Source organism: Xyrauchen texanus, chromosome 9, assembly GCF_025860055.1.
Source record: "Xyrauchen texanus isolate HMW12.3.18 chromosome 9, RBS_HiC_50CHRs, whole genome shotgun sequence".
NCBI lineage: Eukaryota > Metazoa > Chordata > Actinopteri > Cypriniformes > Catostomidae > Xyrauchen > Xyrauchen texanus.
This window is the reverse complement of record NC_068284.1, coordinates 48,012,365-48,039,714: the sequence shown is the minus strand read 5'-3', so window position 1 is coordinate 48,039,714 and position 27,350 is coordinate 48,012,365. Positions and strand designations below refer to the sequence as shown.

At 40.9% G+C, this 27,350-nt stretch overlaps 1 protein-coding gene across 6 annotated transcripts; it reads left to right on the top strand.

The window, feature by feature from the left end:
* The first annotated feature begins 1,637 nt into the window (after positions 1-1,637).
* On the top strand, positions 1,638-27,350 carry si:dkeyp-68b7.7 (zinc finger protein with KRAB and SCAN domains 5). Of its 6 annotated transcripts, XM_052134079.1 has the most exons (3): positions 6,614-6,760; positions 10,422-10,647; positions 14,907-20,873. In XM_052134079.1, exons 1-3 carry the CDS (start codon positions 6,740-6,742, stop codon positions 15,821-15,823), a joined length of 1,164 nt encoding a protein of 387 aa, XP_051990039.1. In that variant the 5' UTR covers positions 6,614-6,739; the 3' UTR covers positions 15,824-20,873. The 6 variants fall into 6 exon arrangements, with proteins under 6 accessions (XP_051990041.1, XP_051990043.1, XP_051990039.1 ...); XM_052134081.1 differs by lacking the exons at positions 6,614-6,760; positions 10,422-10,647; positions 14,907-20,873 and adding exons at positions 1,638-2,087; positions 25,392-27,343; XM_052134083.1 differs by lacking the exons at positions 10,422-10,647; positions 14,907-20,873 and adding an exon at positions 1,638-2,087 and having other exon boundaries at positions 5,875-9,776.

Sequence of the window (27,350 nt, the reverse complement as noted above, 5' to 3'; positions counted from 1 at the left end):
TCTTTAGCCTAGGGATATACACTCACCTAAAGGATTATTAGGAACACCTGTTCAATTTCTCATTAATGCAATTATCTAATCAACCAATCACATGGCAGTTGCTTCAATGCATTTAGGGGTGTGGTCCTGGTCAAGACAATCTCCTGAACTCCAAACTGAATGTCAGAATGGGAAAGAAAGGTGATTTAAGCAATTTTGAGTGTGGCATGGTTGTTGGTGCCAGACGGGCCGGTCTGAGTATTTCACAATCTGCTCAGTTACTGGGATTTTCACGCACAACCATTTCTAGGGTTTACAAAGAATGGTGTGAAAAGGAAAAACATCCAGTATGCGGCAGTCCTGTGGGCTGAAAATGCCTTGTTGATGCTAGAGGTCAGAGGAGAATGGGCCGACTGATTCAAGCTGATAGAAGAGCAACTTTGCCTGAAATAACCACTCGTTACAACCGAGGTATGCAGCAAAGCATTTGTGAAGCCACAACACGCACAACCTTGAGGCGGATGGGCTACAACAGCAGAAGACCCCACCGGGTACCACTCATCTCCACTACAAATAGGAAAAAGAGGCTACAATTTGCAAGAGCTCACCAAAATTGGACAGTTGAAGACTGGAAAAATGTTGCCTGGTCTGATGAGTCTCGATTTCTGTTGAGACATTCAGATGGTAGAGTCAGAATTTGGTGTAAACAGAATGAGAACATGGATCCATCATGCCTTGTTACCACTGTGCAGGCTGGTGGTGGTGGTGTAATGGTGTGTGAGATGTTTTCTTGGCACACTTTAGGCCCCTTAGTGCCAATTGGGCATCGTTTAAATGCCACGGCCTACCTGAGCATTGTTTCTGACCATGTCCATCCCTTTATGGCCACCATGTACCCATCCTCTGATGGCTACTTCCAGCAGGATAATGCACCATGTCACAAAGCTCGAATCATTTCAAACTGGTTTCTTGAACATGACAATGAGTTCACTGTACTAAAATGGCCCCCACAGTCACCAGATCTCAACCCAATAGAGCATCTTTGGGATGTGGTGGAACAGGAGCTTCATGCCCTGGATGTGCATCCCACAAATCTCCATCAACTGCAAGATGCTATCCTATCAATATGGGCCAACATTTCTAAAGAATGCTTTCAGCACCTTGTTGAATCAATGCCACGTAGAATTAAGGCAGTTCTGAAGGCGAAAGGGGGTCAAACACAGTATTAGTATGTGTTCCTAATAATCCTTTAGGTGAGTGTATATATATATAATTTGTTTGTTTGTTCTCATACTTGTTTTGAATGATTTTATCAGCAAAAGACATGTCTGTTGTTAGAATTTGTCTAAACTGCAAAGTGATGCAGAACTGTAATTATTCAAATCAACAGATTATTTATTTATTCACACCAATGTAATTTCTAACCAATGGAACTTGTTTGGAATATCATTATAGCCCATTAAGATACAAATATGCCAGTCATCTTGTATGTCTGAGGTAAAAGCTGAGAAATAGTGTTTATTTCGCAGATTAAATGCTTTAGAGAGGTGAAAAGACAAACGCTTTAGAAATGTTTATATATGTAGTTAAGTGTGAATTAATTTTCTCAGTGTCTTTATTTCTCTCTCTCACACAATTATGGTGTTGATACTGTTTTTGTATTTTCTTTAAAATGTATATAATTAACAGTTTTACGATGTTGTCTTTTATCATTTGATAACTTTGGAATTCTGTGTGGGAGACTTTTATTTTGGCAGATGTTCCGCCAAATATCCGCCCTGTTCTGAGCATGCGCAGAGAAGCAGCAATGGTCGTTTTTGTTTAGATCGTCTATAATAAAGAGTGTTTGGACGAAACGATGAGCTCGTCAGTGATGTTACAGAGTCAGATCTCCGCGATCATGGACGTGCTGGCGAAAGCGGCGGTGGCGGAGATCAGTCAACTGCTGCAGGAGGATTCTGCTGCTCTTCATCAGGAGATCCAGAGGAGAAACGAGGAGATCCAGGGACTGAAGACTCGACTGCTCCTCACGGAGACTAAACTACAGAGAGTCACTGCGAACAGATGCTCCATCGGCGTTCAGGTGGAGATGATGATGATGGACACGAGTAAGTGTGAACTGATGCACCCTCATGTTGTTCCAGAAGATGTTAGGACAGTCCAGTCACCATTCACTTTCATTGGATAGGAAAATAACGACATTCTGCCTAACATCTCCTTTTGTGTTCGACTGAAGAACGTCTTTGCACTGAAGGTTTGCACTGTAAACCCTAATCAGGTCCTTAGCCTATTGAAAGGGGGTGTTCTTTTTTCAAAAAGTGGACCTTTTTGCAGTTTTTCTCCTTTTGTATTTAATTATGAGGTTCAAATGCTTCATTTTGGTGACCTTTTATGCACTAACTAGATGTCTGTATAGTCCTTTACATAAATATTTATTCAGGGCTGTGAAATTCTTAATAAATAAAAGTTTTTGTTTTTTAAAATAATATCTGTCCTTAAAGTAATCCAATAGTAATCAGTTACATTACTTTCATGTCGTGGTACATGGATTACGTTACTGAATACTTTTTTATGAAGTAATTTGTAACTGTAACGTAATACATTTTTAAAGTAACCCTCCCAAGCTTATGTATAACAACCTTACCCTGTTTGCCAGTATTTTTGAACATATGTTCAATATTCTGTGACAATGACGCTGCTGCCTGCTTTCTCTTCCGTCTCTCCTGCTCTTTTCGCCCCATACTCACTATTTGGTTGTGCAGCTTGATATAAAAACAGTCAAAACACCTTTTTTGAAGCTTTGTCAATGACTAAACACTCATTCATTAGATGTATGTACATTCAACTAGTACATACTCGTGACCTCATACATCCTCACACTATCAGTGAATCGGTGCAAAATAAACTCATAACAGTTAATAAATAAAGGATAACATGACACGCATAAAAAACACGCAGACTAACTCACATTAAGACATAACACTCCCACATACTAGGCATCGTAAATCATTCCAGATAATTTACCTCAAGTGGTCTGCTTTGAAGTTCTCAGAGGAATAAGATGCGCACCGAAGGAGAAGCATTTCCATTGGCTCCAGTCTGCCGGTATTGGCCAATCACAGAAGTCGATATTGCACAGCCGATATCACTGAATATCCAACTAAGTTTTATTATTAATTACGCTACGTTTATATGGCTATTATATTGTAGACTATTGAGTTATAAAATATAGAAATCCTTTTAATAAATAAAAAAAATATATATATAATATATATATATATATATAACCCCCCAATCATTCAGAGGCGATGCTGCTTCACCGTTGCTTTGAAAAGTGTATTGCGAGAACTCTCTCCGAACTGCACGCGCAGCACACACACACACACACACACACACACACACATGTCCAGCTACAATATTAAATCATATTAATTTGAAACCGCAATCCAGAATATTTGTCACAAGCATTGATTAAAACAATGATGACAATAATCACATGAAAAAAAAAAAACGACTTAAATTCTGGAGATTTGACAGTGAGAGGGGGGCGGGGGTTCGTTCGTTGCTAATGTTGTCATTAACGATCAATATGTCTTAAAGCTGCAGTACGTACGATTTTTTTTTATGTATTTATTTATTTAATTTTTTTTTTAAATTAACAAATTGCCATTATTGATTGAGAACATAAACAATCAGTGTTGAAAACAATGCCCTTATCTTACCCCGATTCACTACAGTCAGCCTAAACATGACTTGTGTTGTGAGCTGTCGGGTCGGATTTGACGCGATATCGCGTCATTGAATCGCGCATTACTCCTGTGCTAACCGATCGTGATGCGTCTATATTGTCGGGGGGATTTACTGTGACATGTTTACTAATATTTATGACTTCTTGTAATTGTTATATTGCATATACGTATATTATTTTAATGTTTAATGAAGTATGTTCTATCCCCATCATTATTGAATCCTCGTATTGTTTTTAATTTAAGGTGTTATTGTGTGTATTGCATAAACATATTATTGCAGTATAACGGTTCTCTTGCATTATCAGCTGGACAATATAATATAAAAATAATAAAGTCTTCAATATAACTCGTATCACGAGTTTCACCTCTTAAATCAATAAGTGTTGTATAATACAAACATTAATAGTACATAAAACACTGTTAATCATATCAATTAACATACTGTTAGTGATTGAGTCCCCTGTTCTTTATGTAAAGCTCTCTGAGTGTAGTGTCGGAAAAGTGCTATAAGTGTACATTTATTCATTTAAAATACGTAAATAGCAGTATTTTATATCTTCATCAAAGCAAGTAGTATTTCAGTTGTAATTGTTTAATCATATACCATAATATCAACATCGCCAGTCGTGATCACACAAACACGGGTAAGCTCAAATCATGAGATTCATCCACCAGAAGAGCAGTGCCGAAACACGACTGACGTAAAGTGTTCTTACGCAAACACAAATTGCTTGCAGTTTTAAGTTTCAACCACAGATGTCGCTAGAGAGCACAAAGTTACGCAGTGCTGCTTTAATCAATTAATTGAGTTCTGTTAAATAGACAGTTTAAATTAATATCTCAAACTATCGAGTACAAAATTGAGGCTATGTGTAATTTTCTATACAGATGTTAAAATATGTAAATAAAAGATGTATGCCTATATATGCTGTATTTTTGGAGTGCACTCTAGTACACACATGAATTAGCCTGCAATCAATCAAATGTTTGTCAAACACTGTAGAGTCACCCAATAGGTGAAAACGGATGTACTCGGTCCTCATGTCCCTGACAGAGGACATAGAAGAAATCAATGTATATCTTATATGTATGTCACAACACACAGTGCATCGCAGCTTGCTGTGTTTGGGGCTTCGTAGCCGCCGACTGGTCAGAGTGCCCATGCTGACCCCTGTCCAATGTCAAAAGCACCTACAATGGGCACTTGAGCATCAGAACTGGACCTTGGAAGGTCCAGAAGTGGAAGAAGGTCGCCTGGTCCGATGTGTCCCGTTTTCTTTTACATCACGTGTACGTGTGAGCAGTTTACCTGGGGAAGTGATGGCACCAGGATGCACTGTTGGAAGACCACCTACCTAAACGTGGTTGCAGACCAGGTACAACCCTTCATGGCAACGGTATTCCCTGATGGCAATGCCCTCTTTCAGAAGGATAATGCGCTCTGCCACACTGCACACACCGTTCGGGAATGGTTTGAGGAATGTGATGAAGAGTGCAAGGTGTTACCCTGGCCTCCAAACTCCTCAGATCTCAATCCGGTTGTGCATCTATGGGATGTGCTGGACCAACAAGTCCGATCCAGCTTAGTAAACACATGGTCATAATGATTTGGCTCATCTGTGTATGTACAAGACAAAATGGTAAATCATTTAAATCTTCATAATAAACACAAAATAAAACACTTAATGTGCTGAATTGTGATGTCGGATATCTTTTTGAAAACCAAAGGAAGTTGTTGTGGCCAAATGATTTTGATTTTGGTATTTGATTGACTAAAATGGTTCTAAATAAAAACCGGTTCTCGGTTTCCAACCCGTAAACGGCTCGAGACACCGTTAAAGGGTATCGTGTGAAGTGCCTAAAACTCTCTTATCTGTAATAAAATCACTGTAATGTATAGCCTCGAGCGGCTTATTGTTTTATAGAATGCCAGCACTAATATTCAATAAAAAATTACTTTTATTCATCGTGATTCTCATAGTTGAGTAGCCAAACTGTTGAATCTTTACTATTTATATGGTCTGTAGCAACTGACCACATGTAGAATTCATTGATGTGTGTTTTAGCTTTTTTATTTTATAAGCGAATGTTGAAAATGATTAAGGTGAACGTCTTAAATCACATATGAACCTGTCCTTCTGTGCAGGTGTGATGGCAGATTTGGAAGAATCGCACCAGGAAAAGGCCATCGCAACTAGTCCAGTGAGGGAGATCTCAGAGGAGAAGCCGCTTTTTCCACAAACACAGGAGATAAATGTGCTCCATCTGAAACGAGAGGAGTCAACAGCACCCTTCAAACCCTCCCAAGAGACGTCCCGAGCTCAGCAGAGCACCGCAGAGGATGAAGAGTTCAGTGGCCTGGAGCTTGAGATGAAGATCGAACAGGTGGAAGAACTTGTTGATCAGAAACTGAATCAAGTTCAAGCCGAGCACAGGAGCGAAGTGCAAACCCACTGTGGAGCAGATGATGGAGACTCTCATGTATGGTTGTCAGGAGGCGATCCAGGCAAAGCGTTTGACGATCCCGAGAGTCTAATTGTTCCAGAACAACATTCTCAGTGTTTTACAGACCCGTATGTCTCGCGGGTGTTGATGGAAGAGCCGATGAGCTCTCAGTCGATGTCCGGTTTATTCGGTTCTGGTGTTGTGCTGGAAAACGTGAGCTTTAATGCAGCTCAAAATAAAGACATCGAGTACGGCTTGAATCTTCTAAACGCTCCACGACAGAATTCCCATCAACCTTCGCCCAGCGTATCGGACTCAACGGTGTTCAGCCGACATCTGCCTTTGAGTTCCCCCTCAAGTGTGCCTAAAACATCCACGCAAAGTGTATTTATAGACCATTACGCGACACATTGCGAGGCCAAAACCGTTCCGATGTGAGGAATGTGGCAAACGCTTCACGCAGAAAACGCGACTGATAACACACCGGCGGATACACACGGGCGAAAAACCCTTCCGTTGTCAGCTGTGCGGCAAGATGTTCTCGCGTCAGGACAGCTGTCTCAGACATGTACGTCTGCACAGAGATGGTAAACGTGCACACATAACTCTGTTATCGTGAATCGCAGTAAAAAATCTGAGAATTGTTACTTTTGTTTGAATTTGACATTTTGTTTCGTTAAATATTCATTTTGTATCTCTGCACTAATGCGAAAAGGAACAGTTCACCTGAAAATGAAAACTGTCATCGTTTACTCGCGTTCATGTTGTTGCTAACCCGTATGATCGTCTTTCTTGTGTGGAGCACAAAAGGAGATGTTTTGCAGAATGTTCATGCTGCTCTTTGCCATGCATCGACTGTGAAGGGGGACGGATGATGTCAAGCTCCAAGAAGGACGAGATACCACAAAATAACTACACGAGTGTGAATGTGAGTGAATGATGACAAAATTTAAACTCTCGGGTGAACTGTTTAATGGGTTAAATTTCTCACGGTTCGGTTTATATCACGGTTTTAGGGTCATGGTTTCGGTACGGTTCGGTATTTATGTTCAGGTGTAAAAAATTATAAAGTAAAAATATTCTATTTGGTAACAGACACTTAAAGAGATTTGCCCTTGCGACAAATCATCATGGTTTTACTACAGTAACCATAGTAACAACAAAATCAACATGGTTACTGTCATGGTTACTGTATGGAAACTACATTATTACTGTTGTAAAACAATGGTTAATTGTATCAAAACTATGATTTCTGCCAAGAAAACAATGGTGACTAATATTAATATAGCTACAAGCAGCAATCAACGGGCCCATTTCCTCCTGGTGGCTTTAGTACAACAATGCATCAAAAGTTGGAAGCGATTTGTGTAAATGTAATTGGATTTTTTTTCAAAGACTGTTGTAAGAGCCACACTTCCTTCTGCCAGTTGGTGGCGCTATGACCGTGACCCACAGTAGATACATCAATGTGATCAGCCCTCAATGCCAAACATACGGGTCAATTTTGATGTCAATCACACGATGCACACAGAAGATATGAGACAATTCTTTCTTCCTATTTTTTTTGTTAATTTATCGCGTTGCCATGGAGACAAGGTTTGAGATATCAAAAATCCATTCACAATTCAGCATCTTCAATGTTTTGGCGTGACGTTTGGTGCCAGTCAGATGAATTCCATATGAGGAGTATTTCAAATTCCAGAGCCATTCCGTTTTCAAAAATTCAAAATGGCTGACTTCCTGTTGGCCGGAGCTAATGTCTGTGGTGTGAAAGTGTCCGGCTTGATGAGATCTACATACAATATGTACAAAGTTTGGTGACTGTAGCTTAAAAGGTCCCCAGAACATGGGCATTTTCTATCTACATGCCCATGAATGAACCTTTGCCCAGCCCTAATGGCCGACGATTCTGATGCGTTTGCAAAAGATCATAAAAATTCAAGCATGCCAAGTGCCTCAAAAGCAAATTAATATACCTAAAAAGGATAATAGTGGTTAATGTGTTACCATGGCAACAGTAGTTAGGATATCGAATATCCCTTCATAATTTTAAATCTGTACTGTCTTGACATTATTCTAAAAACAATTTGAAGCAGATTAAATTAAGAGTGCTATTCCAAAGTCTGTAAAAAGTTACACACTTCCTGCTGCCAGGTGGTGGCGCTCTGATCGTGCCCCACAATAGTCATATCTATGTGATAAGCCCCAAATACCAAACATAAATCTTAATTTTGATCTAAATCACACAGTGCACGCCGATGAAATGAACACTTCCTCTTTTTCATTTTTCGTCATTAATTTATCGCGTCGCCATGGCAACACCGTTTGAAATATCAAAAGATCTGTTCGCAATTTAGCATCTTCAATGTCTTGGCATGATGTTGCCCACGTTTGATGCATGTCACATAAATCCCCTAGGAGGAGTATTTCAAATTCCAGAGCATGCGCTTTTCAAACAATGCAACATGGCTGACTTCCTGTTGGGCGGAGCTAATGTCTGTGTTGTGAAAGTGTTCAGCTTGATGAGATCTATATATGTACTAAGTTTGGTGACTGCAGGTGAAAAGGCATGTGCTTCAGAGACTCCCAAAAATAAAATTTTCAAGGGGCCAGCAGAGAGCCCCCCCTTGACCCCCCATGTGAACTTTTGCCAAGTTCTAATGACCGACGATTCTGATGTGTGTGCTCACATTTTGAGGAGTTTTTGAGCATGTTAAGGGACCCAGAAGCCCCTGAAACCTTAGAAGAATGTTAACAGTAATCCTTAGGAAAACAATAGGGCCTCCGCACTTACAGTGCTTGGGCCCTAAATATATAATAGCAATATTAGTATACAAGTATAACATGTGTATTTTATGTTGACATCAGTAGCGGCTCATGACCACAGATATAGGTGGGACGGATATAAAAAATATATATATATTATTTAACTTATTCAACTCATTCAAACACAAACGCTCTGACACAATATGTGGTGTCCTTGCATTATTCCACCACAAGGCGGCACTCTTGGAACATAACTATCTACATGTCATTTATACATTTCCACAGTACTAAAATCTAAATCCTCTATAATTATAATAATGGTTTAAATCACAGTAACATTTTATAAGAATCCAAGCCTTCTTGATGTCATCATAAAAATGCAAGTTGTCTTATCACCTACGCATCTTTTGATTGCCAGACTATTTTTTTATGCCTTGCTTGTCTGGACCACGTTTGATTGTGAATTTGTCTAAAATTTGCTGTAGAAAGGACACGCTGACTCAATGGGTCTTAATGAGGGTTTGCTGCAGTACCGTTTTTGACCACAAATTCGGTACTGCAGGGCCGTACCGTAGAGGGGCGCTGTGGAGTTCAGGAGGGCAGCAGACTCTCTGCACCACATGCACACAAAGGCAGCATAAAAGTAATCCATGTGGTTAAATCATGTCTTCTGAAACCAGAACAAAATGATGTATACATTTGTTATTTTCTTTTTATATGCATATAAATATTTATTTCGCTTTGGGAGTGTCAAGAAGAATGGGTGCCAAATTTGTCACCTTGTAACTTTTTTGTATTATTTTCTGCTACAATCACATTTTGTAACTGATAATAAAAACTGAGTGAATGTCAAATAATTCCTGTTGTATCTTTCTGACCCACCGATGATGTTTTTTAATGGTCAACAAAGACAAATAAAATATCAATCAGTGTAACAAAGTGAAATTGTCACATAAAGACTAAAGCAGATAGCAGATGACTGTCAAGGAAATGGAGATGAAAGGAAGCAAAAGGTATATAATATAGTAATCGTCCTTACGGTGCCTCGGCATATCATATATCTGAGGTAAAAGCTGAGAAATCTTGTTTATTTCCCAAATTAAATGTTTTAGTTTGGTAAAAAGACAACAGCTTTAGAGATGTTTAGAATTTGAGTATGTCATTTTCCAGAATCTTTATTTTAGTTTTCTTGTGCTCTCAATACATATTTGAATTTGTACATTTATAAATGCACTTAATACAGTATATTCATAAAGCCTGAGCTCAGAGAAATCTGATATATGGCAATATATATATATATATATATATATATATATATAACTTTGGATTTCTGTGTGGGAGACTTTTATTTTGGCAGATGTTCCGCCAAATATCCGCCCTGTTCTGAGCATGCGCAGACAAGCAGCAATGGTCGTTTTTGTTTAGATCGTCTATAATAAAGAGTGTTTGGACGAAACGATGAGCTCGTCAGTGATGTTACAGAGTCAGATCTCCGCGATCATGGACGTGCTGGCGAAAGCGGCGGTGGCGGAGATCAGTCAACTGCTGCAGGAGGATTCTGCTGCTCTTCATCAGGAGATCCAGAGGAGAAACAAGGAGATCCAGGGACTGAAGACTCGACTGCTCCTCACGGAGACTAAACTACAGAGAGTCACTGCGAACAGATGCTCCATCGGCGTTCAGGTGGAGATGATGATGATGGACACGAGTAAGTGTGAACTGATGCACCCTCATGTTGTTCCAAAAGATGTTAGGACAGTCTCAGTCACCATTCACTTTCATTGGATAGCAAAAAAGATGATTTAATACTAGCAAACTATAGTTTTGTCAAGTCATTTAGGACATCTACTTTGTGCATGACACATGCCATTTTTCCAACAGTTGTTTAAAGACCGATTGTGTCACTTTTAATGGACTATAATCACAATTCCAGTGGGTCAGAAGTGTACATACACTAAGTTAACTGTAGGGCTGCACAATTAATCGAAATAAAATCGAAACCGCGATATGACCATGTGTGATTATTAAATTGCAAAGGGCTGCGATTTAATTATATAAATGAATATTATGCTCCCTTCAAATAATATTCTCCAAATAACATGTATCATAATAATAACAACGCAGAATACAAGATGGACTATAATTCAAACATCTTTATTAAATGATTGCTGCATTAACAGGAACACCTGTAGAGTCAAGAAACATCTCTTCAGTCTCCCGTCATTTGTTTACCTCTCACGCGAGAGCGTGTCGCACTTATTACACTCCCCGCGGAAACAAGTAAAAGCGGAACTAATATTTCCAACATCCAACACAATGAAAAGGAACGTACATATAATAAATCTATATCAAATATTTTGTTACTATAATATAATGCATTGCTAAATTAAATCTAATAAAATAATGAATAAAAATAATTAAATTAAATGGTGAAAAACTAACCAAAACTTTCACTTTAAGTTTAATTACACCAAAGGGTTATCAGTTCAACTTCAGTTTGACATTAAGCCTCATTCTTTAGGACTATCTTATATATAGTAAAGAATAGTTTGTATAAGCTTACTAGTTTTTAAGGCCTATAATAAAGAGTAACATTTATATTTTAAAATGATATTTTGTGTATACTGAATTATTGACTGAAAACAAAAACTAGGCAACAACTATGGTTTTACCAACAGGGAAATTTAGTTAACAGTGACATTGAGCAGAAAGCTTATATATAACCAGTTTTGACAGAGCTGATAATAAAAGTTAAATGATCCGCATCAATTGATGAAATGAAAAGAAAATTGGAGATCGTATCGGATGTTAAAATCCTGATTGGAGCATCCCTAATATTCAAGTTGTAGACTGTGTTTCAAAAACTAATGATGATGATTAGTGGGCTGAGATCCTGTCACAAAATGGACAAAAACAGGTACATGGTGGACGGTAAAATTTGGATATGAAGAAGACTTTGTTTCACTGTTTATATATTTATTTGTTTGTGGTTGAACTGAAAAAAGGGTCCCAGTTTGGTTCTTTTTAAGAGGGTTCAATTGTGAAAACCCAAGTAGCCTTTTTGCAGTTGAACATGTGGAAAACATTACCATCATAATCGCAGTTCAAATCGCAATCGCAATATTTTTCTAAATAATCGCAATATGACTTTGTCCAAATCGTGCAGCCCTAGTTAACTGTGCCTTTAAGCAGCTTAGAAGATTCCAGAATTCATGTCAAGCCTTTAATTAGCCAGTTAGCTTCTGATAAGAGGTGTACCTGTGGATGTATTTTAAGGCCTACATTCAAACTCAGTTGCTTGACATCATGGGGAAAATCTAAAATAATCAGGAAAGACCTCAGAAAAACATTGTGGACCACCACAAGTCTGGTTCATCCTTGGGATCAATTTCCAAACTCCTGAAGGTGCCACGTTCATCTGTACAAACAATAGTACACAAGTATAAACACCATGTGACCACACAGTCATCATACCGGTCAGGAAGGAGACACATTCTGTCTCCTAGAGATGAATGTAGTTTGGTGCGAAAAGTGCAAATCAATCCCAGAACAACAGCAAAGGAGCTTGTGAAGATGCTGGAGGAAACAGGTGGACGAGTATCTAGATCCACAGCAAAACAAGTCCTTCATTGACAGCCAGACTAGAGTTTGCAAGTGCACATGGGCCTCTGGTCTGATGTAAAAAAATTGTTTTTGCTTTTTGGCCATATTGACCATTGAGTGCACCAGTCCCTCCTGCAGAAAAGAACCCCCACAACAGGATGCTGCCACCCCTATGCTTCACTGCTGGGATGGTGTCCAAACATAACGATGGTCATTATGGCCAAACAGTTCAATAATTGTTTCATCAGACCAGAGGACATTTCTCCAAAAGTAAGATCTTTGTCCCCATGTGCACTTGCAAACTGTATTCTGGCTTTTTTATGGTGGTTTTGGAGCAGTGGCTTCTTCCTTGCTGAGCACCTTTCAGGTGATGTCCATATAGGACTGGTTTTGCTGTGGATCTAGATACTCGTCCTCCTGTTTCCTCCAGCATCTTCACAAGCTCCTTTGCTGTTGTTCTGGGATTGATTTGCACTTTTTGCACCAAACTACGTTCATCTCTAGGAGACAGAATGCGTCTCCTTCCTGAGCGGTGTGATGACTGTGTGGTCACATGGTGTTTATACTTGTGTACTATTGTTTGTACAGATGGACGTGGCACATTCAGGTGTTTGGAAATTGCTCCCAAAGATGAACCAGACTTGTGGAGGTCCACAATGTTTTTTCTGAGGGCTTGGCTGATTTCCCATGATGTCAAAGGGGTTTTTATTGTCGTTCAACCATATACAATTAGTACAGTACACAGCGAAACGAGACAACGTTCCTCCAGGACTATGGTGCTACATAAAACAACATAGGCTACGTGTGCAAAAAGTACGGGACAGTACAATAAATTACTAAAAATGAACAGGACAATGGGCACAGTGAGAGACACAGTAGTGCAAAAAGATGACAGTTTCTAAAAATGCCTTTGTAAACATAACATACTATAGGTAGTGTGTTATGATAGATAGTGTTCTATGCACATAGCAGTTATTGAGGTAGCAGACAGGTATAAAGGGACAATAATTAAAGTGCAACTCAGGACACGTGTGTGTGTGTCAGTCCAGTCTCTGAGTATTGAGGAGTCTGATGGTTTGGGGGAAGAAGCTGTTACACAGTCTGGCCGTGAGGGCCCGAATGCTTCGGTACCTCTTGCCAGACGGGAGGAGGGTAAAGAGTTTGTGTGAGGGGTGTGTGGGGTCGTCCACAATGCTGGTTGCTTTGCGGATGCAGTGTTTTGTGTAAATGTCTTTGATGGAGGGAAGAGAGACCCCGATGATCTTCTCAGCTGTCCTCACTATCCTCTGCAGGGCTTTGCGGTCCGAAACGGTGCAAGTCCCAAACCAGGCAGTGATGCAGCTGCTCAGGATGCTCTCAATAGTCCCTCTATAGAATGTAGTGAGGATGGGGGTTGGGAGATGTGCTTTCCTCAGCCTTTGAAGAAAGTAGAGACGCTGCTGGGCATTTTGTGGTAATAGAGCTGGTGTTGAGGGACCAGGTGAGGTTCTCCACCAGGTGAACACCAAGGAATTTGGTGCTCTTGACGATCTCCACAGAGGAGCCGTCGATGTTCAGCGGAGAGCGGTCACTCTGTGCTCTCCGAAAGTCAACGAACATCTCTTTTGTTTTGTCCACATTCAGGGACAGGTTGTTGGCTCTACACCAGTTCGTCAGCCGCTGCACCTCCTCTCTGTATGCTGACTCGTTGTTCTTGCTGATGAGACCCACCACGGTTGTGTCATCGGCGAACTTGATGATGTGGTTCGAGCTGTGCATTGCTGCACAGTCGTGAGTCAGCAGAGTGAACAGCAGTGGACTGAGCACACAGCCCTGGGGGGCCCCAGTGCTCAGTGTGGTGGTGGTGGAGATGCTGTTCCCGATCCGGACTCTTTGTCAAGCAAAGAGACACTGAGTTTGAAGGTAGGTCTTAAAATACATCCACAGGTACATCTCCTATCAGAAGCTAACTGGCTAATTAAAGGCTTGACATAATTTTCTGAAGTTTTCCAAGCTGCTTAAAGTTACAGTTAACTGAGTGTATGTAAACTTCTGACACACTGGAATTGTTGTAGTCAATTACAAGTGAAACAATCGGTCTGTAAACAATTGCTGGAAAAATTACTTGTCATGCACAAAGTAGATGTCCTAAACGACTCGCCAAAACTATAGTTTGCTCATATTAAATCTGTGGAGTGGTTAAAAAATGTGTTTTAATGACTTCAGCCTGTATTTAAACTTCTGACTTCAACTGTAAATGGTCTGTAGCAACTGACCACATGTAGAATAAAAAACTAAACACACATCAATGAATTCTATAAGCGAATGTTGATAATGATTGAGGTGAACGTCTTAAATCACATATGAACCTGTCCTTCTCTGCAGGTGTGATGGCAGATTTGGAAGAATCGCACCAGGAAAAGGCCATCGCAACTAGTCCAGTGAGGGAGATCTCAGAGGAGAAGCCGCTTTTTCCACAAACACAGGAGATAAATGTGCTCCATCTGAAACGAGAGGAGTCAACAGCACCCTTCAAACCCTCCCAAGAGACGTCCCGAGCTCAGCAGAGCACCGCAGAGGATGAAGAGTTCAGTGGCCTGGAGCTTGAGATGAAGATCGAACAGGTGGAAGAACTTGTTGATCAGAAACTGAATCAAGTTCAAGCCGAGCACAGGAGCGAAGTGCAAACCCACTGTGGAGCAGATGATGGAGACTCTCATGTATGGTTGTCAGGAGGCGATCCAGGCAAAGCGTTTGACGATCCCGAGAGTCTAATTGATCCAGAACAACATTCTCAGTGTTTTACAGACCCGTATGTCTCACGGGTGTTGATGGAAGAGCCAATGAGCTCTCAGTCGACATCCGGTTTATTCGGTTCTGGTGTTGTGCTGGAAAACGTGAGCTTTAATGCAGCTCAAAATAAAGACATCGAGTACGGCTTGAATCTTCTAAACGCTCCACGACAGAATTCCCATCAACCTTCGCCCAGCGTATCGGACTCAACGGCGTTCAGCAGACATCTGCCTTTGAGTTCCCCCTCAAGTGTGCCTAAAACATCCACGGAAAGTGTGTTTATAGACCATTCGCGACACATTGCGAGGCCAAAACCGTTCCGATGTGAGGAATGTGGCAAACGCTTCACGCAGAAAACGCGACTGATAACGCACCGGTGGATACACACGGGCGAAAAACCCTTCCGTTGTCAGCTGTGCGGTAAGATGTTCTCGCGACATGACAGCTGTCTCAGACATGTACGTCTGCACAGAGATGGTAAACATGCACACACAACTCTTTTATCGTGAATTTCGGTTTCAGTTTCAAGAAACTTTTACACCAAAGTTCCTGGCCAGTTTGAGAATAGACACTATGGGTGACCGCAAAATATCTACATGCTCACACAAAGGATGTCTGTTATAAAGTTCACGGACTGAGTAAGTCATGGTACATACTTTTATGCACCTCCGAGTGACCATCCGAGGAATTGGGATGCCTTTTTTATTTATTTTTGTGTTGGTTCCTCCTAACGGCGGGAGCTTGTTTTGTTGAATAACACTCCTTCGGGACAGTTACGGATGAATCTGTAATTTCCTTGTGCTTGTGGCTCCTGTTGGCTGGAGCTTGTTTTGTGGAGTATTTTTACAGGACACTGAAATGATGACGTCATCTGCTGCACTCTTAAACAGCCGGCTCACTGATCATTCATTTGTCTGTCCAAGGAAACAGAACGGCTTTATATCGGCTGGAATTTGTTTTGTGAAGGATCACACCTTCGAGACAGTTCTGTGAATTAATCTACACATCTTTTGTGTTCATTCTGACTATTGGCTGGGGTTTATTTTACAAAGTATTTTCTGTTATGTTATTTTGCCTTACAAATTTGTGATGTTGTGCATGTTTTTTCTGTTTGCTTTGTTTGGGGTGGAAGTTCGGGGTTTGACTGTTTCACTAATGGGGAATGTGGTCTTTATCATTTTGTTTCTGACACACAATTGATTTTTTCTAATATGTCAAAATGTCAAATGTTAATATGAGTGGGTTATCTTTCTCCACGTGGAATGTGAATGGGTTGGGGCACCCCATAAAAAGGATGGTTATTACTTTTCTTAAGCGTTAGAAATATGATATAATGTTTCTTCAAGAAACACCTTTCTCCGCAGGAAGCTGAAAAATTTGGGAAGATATGGGGTGGACATGTATTCTTTAGTGCTGGCTCCAGTAAGAGCAGGGGAGTCATTACATTGATAAGTAAACATTTGCAATTCAAATGTCTCATCAGATTAAAAATAAATTAGGAAGAGTCATTATTATTTTAGCTGATGATTAGGGCTTTTTTATAGATCTTGAAGGGATGTTGCAAGCCACTGGCACCCCTCATGATATAATATTGGAAGGAGACTTTAATCTGTTGATGGACTCAGTCCTTGATCATAGTAAAGGAAAAGTGTGTAAGACCCCTAGAGCAACATTGACACTTCACAGGATGTGTAAATATCTTGGTCTTACAGATATTTGGAGACTTTTGAACCCATCTGGTAGAGACTGTAAAAAAATTTTCATCATTCCATAAGATTTATTCTAGAATAGTTTTTTAAAAATATCCAAATCCCTAATTTTATCTGTTGTTGACAGTTCAATTTGAAACATTTCAGTCTCGGATCACGCCCTGGTGAGTTTCGAGGTGTTGCCACAAACGGAGCATATAGTTGGCGCTTTAATGTATCCCTTTTGCAAAATCCTGATTTTCAACAAATGTTAAAGACTGAAATCAATGTTTATACGGAGACCAACTGGTCCTCAGTATCCTCTGTGGGTGTGGCTTGGGAGGCAGCTAAGGCAGTTCTTAGGGGTCGGATCATACAGTACGCCTCATTCATCAAAAAATCCAAAGGACGAGAACTCGTGGAGTTGGAAGGAAATATTAAAAGAGCAGAGGAAGTGCTGAAGATCTTGATCTTTATAGTTCCACGTCTTCGTCTACTGATGAAGATATTAGGAAATTTGTGGAACCATTAGAACTTCCTATATTGACGACTGAGCAAAAACATTATCTTGATTCTGAAATAAACTTGGAGGAGCTGGGCGAGGTAATTAAGGCCTTGCCTTCAGGCAAGACTCTGGGGCCTGATGGCTTTGCTGCTTAGTTTTTCCAATTTTATGCTGCAGAATTGGCTCCACTTTTGCTAGAAGTTTATACGGAATCATTAAAGAATGGAAAGCTTCTGCCAACCATGACACAAGCCCGGATCAGTCTGATTCTTAAACAGGACAATGATCCAAGTGAGTGTAAGAGTTACCGTCCAATTTCCCTGATCCAGTTAGATGTAAAAATATTGTCAAAAATGTTGGCTAACTGATTATATAGTTATGACATGTCTTATACATATAGATCAGGTGGGGTTTATTTAGGCCTGTAGCTGTTCTGATAACATTAGGCATTTCATCAATATCATGTGGTCAGTGGTGAATGATCGGACTCCAGTCGCTGCCATCTCACTTGATGCCGAAAAGGCATTTGATATGGTAGAATGGGATTAACTTTTTATGATTTTGGGAATGTATGGGTTTGGGAATACTTTTATTGGTTGGATTAAGCAACTTTATAGACACCCTGTAGCAGCGGTACAAACAAATGGATTAATTTCAGATGATTTTACTCTGGATAGGGGCACCCATTAGAGTTGCCCTCTTTCCCCATTATTGTTCTGTCTTGCCCTGGAACCATTAGCAGCCACGATAAGAAGGGAAGATGATTTTCCAAGGGTGATGGCGGGAGGTGTGGCGCATAAACCTTTGCTTTACTTAGATGATATTTTATAATTCGTCTCCGACCTCATTGGATCTATGCCTTGCCTCCACAGAATTATTAATTCCTTTTCCAAGTTCCAAGTGTACTGCCCAGAACTGCTTTTCAGTTGGGTACCTTCCAGTTACCCAAACAGGACATTAAGTATTTGGGAATTTTATTCTCAGCAAATTTGTCTGATTTAGTTTGAGTTCATTCTGACCCTTTAATAAAAGGTTTTTGAGCGATGTGGGCAGGTGGGCTTCATTACATTTATCTATGATTGGAAATGTTAACGTTATTAAAATTAATTGTATTCCAAAATTCAACTACCTGCTACAATCTCTCCCTGTAGATGTCCCCCCTCTCTTATTTCAAGCAATTTGATAGCATAGCGAAGTCTGTCATTTTGACTGGAAAACGTCCCAGGTTACATTTCAATAAGTTACATGGGCCGATTGACAAAGGTGGGTTAGGCCTACCCAAGATTTTGTTTTATTAATCTGCGTTCGGTCTCAGATATTTGGCTCATTGGTGTCTTCCACCTGAGAGAGCTCCTCCCTGGTTTTGCATTGAAAATGAAGTTCTTGCCCCTATTTCGCCATTGCAAAGTATTTACAGCTGTGCCACCTACTCTGCCCTGATTTGGGAGTGGCACTTACCACGCTGGTGTGGCTTTTATGGGAGATTATGGGAGGAAGATCTAAACTTGACATTTGAGGAGGGGGTGTGGGCTAGTATCCTAAAAAACGTCAAGTCTGCATTTAGAGATGCAAGGGTTCGCCTTAAGCAATTTAAGATTTTGCATTGATTTTATTGGACCCCCTTTAGAATGTATATGCTTGGCCTTAAAGACACGCCCACCTGCTGGCGATGTCAATCAGAGGATGGAGACTTATCCCATGTCTTTTGGGGGTTCAGAGTCTTATATTTGATGTATTGGGCACTCGGCATTCACTTTGCCCCAGATTCTATTTTGGGTGATGGGGTGGTCATTGACTTTGAGAATCGACACATAAAGTGTTGGGTCCTAACGAGCATCATGATCGCCAGACAGGTTATTTTAAGGTGTTGGAGGTCGGTTGGAGTGCCCTCATTTCACGAGTGGTGCTCTGTGATGGGGAGGGTGGTGGCCTTTGAGGAAGGGATGTATAGAAGGTTGGGAAATCTGGGGTGATTTTTTTTATAGGAAATGGGGCAGATATTTTGCCTTTTTGGAAGGCTTCGGGGAGGGGTAGTGGAGAGGAATCTTTAGTTTTAAATGAGTGTGTGCAATTTGATTGTTTTTTTTGAAAGTATACTTCTTATTTATTTATCTTTTTTTTTTTGTGTGTGTGTGTGTGTGTGTGTGTGTGTGTGTGTGTGTGTGTGTGTGTGTGTCCAAATATTTATAACCACTGGGGTGAGTGTTTGTGTCAGGTGGGGGTGTTTGGGAGGAAGGGTTTAATTGTATATAATTTGATGCCACATTTTCTGTAACGTTTGTTTAATTTATTGAATGGAATCAATAAAAATGGTTAATAACAAAAAGAGCCAAGCCTTCTTGACCTACAATTTGTAATTTGTCTAAAATTTGTTGTAGAAAGGACATGCTGACTCAATGGGTTTTTATTAGGGCTTGCTGCAGTACCATATTTGACCACAGATTTCCATTGGAAAAACAGAGGGGCGCTGTGGAGTTCAGGAGGGCTTACATTTATGCATGTGGCAGACACTTTTATCCAAAGCGACTTACAGTGCACTTATTACAGGGACAATCCCCCCGGAGCAACCTGGAGTTAAGTGTCTTACTCAAGGACACAATGGTGGTGACTGTGGGGATTGAACCAGCAACCTTCTGAGTACCAATGTATTATACAGTGCACTTATTACAGGGACAATCCCCCCGGAGCAACCTGGAGTTAAGTGTCTTACTCAAGGACACAATGGTGGTGACTGTGGGGGTCGAACCAGCAACCTTCTGATTACCAATTATGTGCTTTAGCCCACTACACCACCACCACTCCGTGTATAAAACACTGTGTGATGGAGCTTTCAGCTACTTTATATCTTAAAAATAGGATAAAAACATATACTAGGCCTGCTTTTAAATACATATGTCAGCATTTTGAACACATTTACGGGTAAACAAATTATATTGTTGGATGTATGTTTGCAATATTTAGGTGGGGCTCTGCCCTACTTGCCCATATAGACGAGCCAATCCTGGTTGATATAAACATTAACCAAAATTAATAACTGCTGTCTAAGTATTGTTCAACTGTTTGTTCATGTAAAACCTGAAGTGTGTAATTGCTGTGCCACAGTTCAGCTGAACACAAAAGAAGATTTTATAAGAATATTTCAGCTCTGTAAGGGAATGGTGACCAAAACAATGAAGCTCCGAAAAGTACAAAGGCAGCATAAAAGTAATCCATGTGGTTAAATCATGTCTTATGAAACCAGAACAAAATGATGTATACATTTGTTATTTTCTTTTTATATGCATATAAATATTTATTTCGCTTTGGGAGAGTCAAGAAGAATGGGTGCCAAATTTGTCACCTTGTAACTTTTTTGTATTATTTTCTGCTACAATCACATTTTGTAACTGATAATAAAAATGTCAAATAATTCCTGTTGTATCTTTCTGACCCGCCGATGATGTTTTTTAATGGTCAACAAAGACAAATAAAATATCAATCAGTGTAACAAAGTGAAATTGTCACATAAAGACTAAAGCAGATAGCAGATGACTGTCAAGGAAATAGAGATGAAAGGAAGCAAAAGGTATATAATAGAGTAATCGTCCTTACGGTGCCTCGGCATATCATATATCTGAGGTAAAAGCTGAGAAATCTTGTTTATTTCCCAAATTAAATGTTTTAGTTTGGTAAAAAGACAACAGCTTTAGAGATGTTTAGAATTTGAGTATGTCATTTTCCAGAATCTTTATTTTAGTTTTCTTGTGCTCTCAATACATATTTGAATATTAAAATAAATCATATAACGTCTAGGTTATGGTTGTAACCTCCGCTCCATGATGGAGGGAATGAGACGTTGTGTCGAGTGAAGCGACACTAGGGACTTTCTTGAAGGCCTCTGTTACCTCTGAACTTGAGAAAAGGCCAATAAGAATTTGGCGGACAGAATTTGCATGTCCCTCCCCCGGACATACGTGTATAAAGGGAGGGAATTGTGCATCTGTTCATTCAGGTTTTGCACTGAGGAGCCGAGAATAAGTTCAGCGTCATGGCCAGGGGGACACAAAGTCTCATTCCCTCCATCAGGGAACGGAGTTTACAACCGTAACCTAGACGTTCCCCATCTGTCGCTCACTTCAATGTTGTGTTGAGCGAAGCAACACTAGTGGTCCCTATTCAATCACGCCATGCCCTGAACGGTGTACGTGCGCTGTTGACGCAGGAGCGGGCAGGCAGTTGCGTGCCAAAGCAGCAGTCTGCGTCAGACTGTACATACCCTTCCCCAACACCCCATAAAATCGTCAGAAACTTTTTAGGTTCCCGGCATTCCGAAAGGGGGGAACAAAGCGACATGCCAAGTAAGGGATCAGGCCCCGCATTTTCTCTCTCTATGTTTCTCGCAATCTTAACGCTATCACACGTATCGGGGAAGGTGTACTTTTCCAACTCCTATTCTTTCAGGGGGAAAAGACCCCGCGGAGACCACCACCTGCCCAGGCTGGGGGGAAGTAAAGAGTCCGCCAAGTCCATGTGGGCCAGTTGTGGGCCTCCAGTGTGACTTGTTCCTCATCCTCCCTGACCTTGCACAGCACCCGTGCAAGTAGGCTCACTATTGGAAATGCATATTTGCGCAGCCCCCGGGGCCAGCTGTGTCTATCCCGAGGGGAGCCTCTGCTAGGGAGTACCAGAGCGGCCAGTGGGAGGTCTCTTGGGAAGCGAACAGGTCTACCTGTGCTTTGCCGAACCGCTCCCAAATCAGCTGGACTGCCTGGGGTTGGAGCCTCCACTCTCCGCTGAGTGCGCCTTGTCATGACAGCGCATCCGCTGCCATGTTGAGATTGCCCGGGGTGTGAGTGGCGCGTAACGATCTGAGTCGATGGCGGGCGGGTTGCGACATGTGACAAGAGCGCACGCTGCCTTGGCGATTTATGTACGCTATCATGGCAGTGCTTTCTGAGCGAATCAAGATGTGCTTGCCCTGAAGTAGCGGAAGAAACCTCCACAGGGCAAGGATTACAGCCAACAACTCTAGGCAGTTGATGTGCCAACCCAGCCAGGGCCCTGTCCAGGAGCCGGCGGCTGCGTGCCCATTGCACACGGCGCCCCAACCCTGTTTGGAGGCATCTGTGGTGACCAGAACGTAGGGGGACTCCTGTCCTCAGAAAACAGAGGTCTGTCCATGGGTTGAAAGTCTGGCGGCAGGCGGGGGTGATGAACACATGGTACACGCCATACCCATCTCGGGACTCGAGTTTGAAGCCAGTGCTGAAGCGGATTCATATGCATTGTGTGTGTGTGTGTGTGTGTGTGTGTGTGTGTATGTGTGTATATATATACATTTAATTCACAAGGTAAACATGGTACAAGGTATAATGTGTAATTGTAGTGCTTTCAATATAGCAAAGGGTGAATATAATTTACAAATAACTCGTTTTTTTATTAGTATTATTCAACTATTTCGGAATTGCGGTTGTAATTTAGGGGTATTTTCTTTAAATGTAAATGTTGTTATATTTTAAATATATTTTATTATTATTATTATCATTATTATTATTTCTTCAGTGTTGTAAACGGGACACAATGGCCACAAGACAATTTGTTATTATCATTATTATTTTATAATGTATATAATTATATAATCTTTTATCATTTGATAACTTTGGATTTCTGTGTGGGAGACTTTTATTTTGGCAGATGTTCCGCCAAATATCCGCCCTGTTCTGAGCATGCGCAGAGAAGCAGCAATGGTCGTTTTTGTTTAGATCGTCTATAATAAAGAGTGTTTGGACGAAACGATGAGCTCGTCAGTGATGTTACAGAGTCAGATCTCCGCGATCATGGACGTGCTGGCGAAAGCGGCGGTGGCGGAGATCAGTCAACTGCTGCAGGAGGATTCTGCTGCTCTTCATCAGGAGATCCAGAGGAGAAACGAGGAGATCCAGGGACTGAAGACTCGACTGCTCCTCACGGAGACTAAACTACAGAGAGTCACTGCGAACAGATGCTCCATCGGCGTTCAGGTGGAGATGATGATGATGGACACGAGTAAGTGTGAACTGATGCACCCTCATGGAAACTCATTTAATGTATTTCAGCAGGGGACCCCCTCATACAATATGTATAGGCTGCTAAATATTTTTGTTTATAATGACCAAAGGAATATGTAAGAAACATTTTCAGTGTGATATTATTAAAATATTGTCTGTAGGGATGCACCGATGTATATATGTAAAACTATCAGTTTTGGTTTTAACCATTGAAATAAACTGCCAATATTAACCATCAGTTTTTCATATCGGTGAGCATGAAAATTGTATGTTTTTTTAAATTGTACTTACAGTTGAAGTCAGAAGTTTAAATACACTTAGGCTGAAGTAATTAAAAAAAATTTTAACCACTCCACAGATTTAATATGAGCAAACTATAGTTTTGGCACTTTGTGCGTGACATGTAATTTTTCCAGCAATTGTTTACAGACCGATTGTTTCACTTGTAATTGACTATAACAATTCCAGTGGGTCAGAAGTTTACATACACTCAGTTAACTGTAACTTTAAGCAGCTTGGAAAATTCCAGCATTTCAGAATATAAAGAAATCAGTCAAGACCTCAGAAAAAGCATTGTGGACCTTCACAAGTCTGGTTCATCTTTGGGAGCAATTTCCAAACACCTAGAAGGTGCCACGTCCATCTGTACAAACAATAGTACACCAGTATAAACACCATGTGACCACACAGTCATCATACCGCTCAGGAAAGAGACGCATTCTGTCTCCTAGAGATGAACGTAGTTTGATGAGGAAAGTGAAAATCAATCCCAGAACAACAGCAAAGGACCTTGTGAAGATGCTGGAGGAAACAGGTAGACGAGTATCTAGATCCACAGTAAAACCAGTCCTATATGGACATCACCTGAAAGGCTGCTCAGCAAGGAAGAAGCCGCTGCTCCAAAACCACCATACATTTTTTTACTGTTTGGCCATATTGACCATTATGTGCACCAGTCCCTCCTGCAGCAAAGCACCCCCAAAACATGATACTGCCACCCCCATGCATCACGGTTGGGATGGTGTTCTTCTGCTGGCAAGCCTCACCCTTTATCCTCCAAACATATCGATGGTCATTATGGCCAAACGGTTCAATAATTGTTTCATCAGACCAGAGGACATTTCTCCAAAAGTAAGATCTTTGTCCCCATGTGCACTTGCAAACTGTAGTCTGGCTTTATTATGGTGGTTTTGGAGCAGCGGCTTCTTCCTTGCTGAGCACCTTTCAGGTGATGTCCATATAGGACTCGTTTTGCTGTGGATCTAGATACTTGTCTTCCTGTTTCCTCCAGCATCTTCACAAGCTCCTTTGCTGTTGTTCTGGGACTGATTTTCACTTTCCTCATCAAACTACGTTCATCTCTAGGAGACAGAATGCGTCTCTTTCCTGAGCGGTGTGATGACTGTGTGGTCACATGGTGTTTATACTTGTGTACTATTGTTTGTACAGATGAACGTGGCACATTCAGGTGTTTAGAAATTGATCCCAAGGATGAACCAGACTTGTGGTGGTCCACAATATTTTTCTGAGGTCTTGCCTGATTTCTTTTGATTTTCCCATGATGTCAAGCAACTGAGTTTGAAGGTAGGCCTTAAAATACATCCACAGGTACACCTCTTATCAGAAGCTAACTGGCTAATTAAAGGCTTGACATGAATTCTGGAATATTCCAAGCTGCTTAAAGGCACAGTTAACTTAGTGTATTTAAACTTCTGACTTCAACTGTAAATGGTCTGTAGCAACTGACCACATGTAGAATTCATCGATGTGTGTTTTAGCTTTTTTATTTTATAAGCGAATGTTGAAAATGATTGAGGTGGATGTCTTAAATCACATGTGAACCTGTCCTTCTCTGCAGGTGTGATGGCAGATTTGGAAGAATCGCACCAGGAAAAGGCCATCGCAACTAGTCCAGTGAGGGAGATCTCAGAGGAGAAGCCGCTTTTTCCACAGACACAGGAGATAAATGTGCTCCATCTGAAACGAGAGGAGTCAACAGCACCCTTCAAACCCTCCCAAGAGACGTCCCGAGCTCAGCAGAGCACCGCAGAGGATGAAGAGTTCAGTGGCCTGGAGCTTGAGATGAAGATCGAACAGGTGGAAGAACTTGTTGATCAGAAACTGAATCAAGTTCAAGCCGAGCACAGGAGCGAAGTGCAAACCCACTGTGGAGCAGATGATGGAGACTCTCATGTATGGTTGTCAGGAGGCGATCCAGGCAAAGCGTTTGACGATCCCGAGAGTCTAATTGATCCAGAACAACATTCTCAGTGTTTTACAGACCCGTATGTCTCGCGGGTGTTGATGGAAGAGCCGATGAGCTCTCAGTCGATGTCCGGTTTATTCGGTTCTGGTGTTGTGCTGGAAAACGTGAGCTTTAATGCAGCTCAAAATAAAGACATTGAGTACGGCTTGAATCTTCTAAACGCTCCACGACAGAATTCCCATCAACCTTCGCCCAGCGTATCGGACTCAACGGTGTTCAGCCGACATCTGCCTTTGAGTTCCCCCTCAAGTGTGCCTAAAACATCCACGCAAAGTGTGTTTATAGACCATACGCGACACAATGCGAGGCCAAAACCGTTCCGATGTGAGGAATGTGGCAAACGCTTCACGCAGAGAACGCGACTGATAACGCACCGGCGGATACACACGGGCGAAAAACCCTTCCGTTGTCAGCTGTGCGGTAAGATGTTCTCGCGACAGGATAACTGTCTCAGACATGTACGTCTGCACAGCGGAAAGAGATGGTAAACGTGCACAGAGACGACAACAAAAAACTCTGAATTGTAACTGTATTGTGTACATTCTATGTTACATTTTGTCCCTTAACTCTTTCCCCGCCAAACACGGAATTTTCCGGGTATTCGTGTTTTAGGTGGTATACGGTAAGGAAGACCCGCACGCATGTTTTGAAAGAGTACGCAACTCTTTGATCAAAGAAACAGACTGCGATCGTCTCAAACGTGAAGTGGAACACCATACTAATACTAAAGCACTTGTTTGATAAAAATGCCTTTTTATCAGCTTTTTGTCCGAAATGTTGTTTTTGACAAAACCTACCTCTGTTCAAGTGGCAATAAAAAAAGAACAAATGAAGATAAAATAAAATCGTTTTTTTTTGCCTAAAAGCAGAGGCCCAGATCTTTATTTTGATATATAGCATCTTCATATATTCATGGAAGAAAATATTCTGCTGGCCATTAAATTTTAGCGAAAATCGTCAAAAACCCTGGCGGTGGCTGGCAACTTTTTTTTAAAACGCTGGCGGGGAAAGAGTTAAGAAGGAATAGTTCACCCATAAATGAATATTCGTCATCATTTACTTACCCTTTCATCAGTCCAAACCTGCAGGATTTTCTGTCTTCTGTGGAACACAAAAAAATGTTTAGCAGAATGGTCATGCTGCTCTTTAACATACAATGACTTTAATGGGGGACGGATGTTGTCAAGCTCCAAAAACACCAAAAAAAAAATGACACTGGTCCGAAGGTAATATGATGACTTTTGGGTGAACGATCCCTTGAAGTGCTTCTATATGTGGTAACACTTTACAATAAGGTTCAATTTGTTGACATTCATCACAGCATTTATTTATCTCGTTTAAGATTAATTCTTAATTTATCAAAATACTATTGTTCACTGTTTGTTCGGATTAGTTCATAACGCATTGACTAATATTAATAATATATTTGGGAAATTGAACATGTTAAAAGTTGACTGTTTAATGCGTTAAAAAATTTATGTAGTATGATTTTATGGCACGTATGCATTTATCAAAGATTTATACTTGAAGAAATGTGTTTAAGTAACTCTT

What these genes read in the sequence shown, in the direction of transcription:
- si:dkeyp-68b7.7 (XM_052134078.1), top strand. Translation starts at nt 10,398, where the DNA reads ATGAGCTCGTCAGTGATGTTACAGAGTCAGATCTCCGCGATCATGGAC. An exon ending in GATGATGATGATGGACACGA is followed by an intron (nt 10,648 to 14,906) that starts GTAAGTGTGAAC and finishes CCTTCTCTGCAG; the next exon opens with GTGTGATGGCAGATTTGGAA.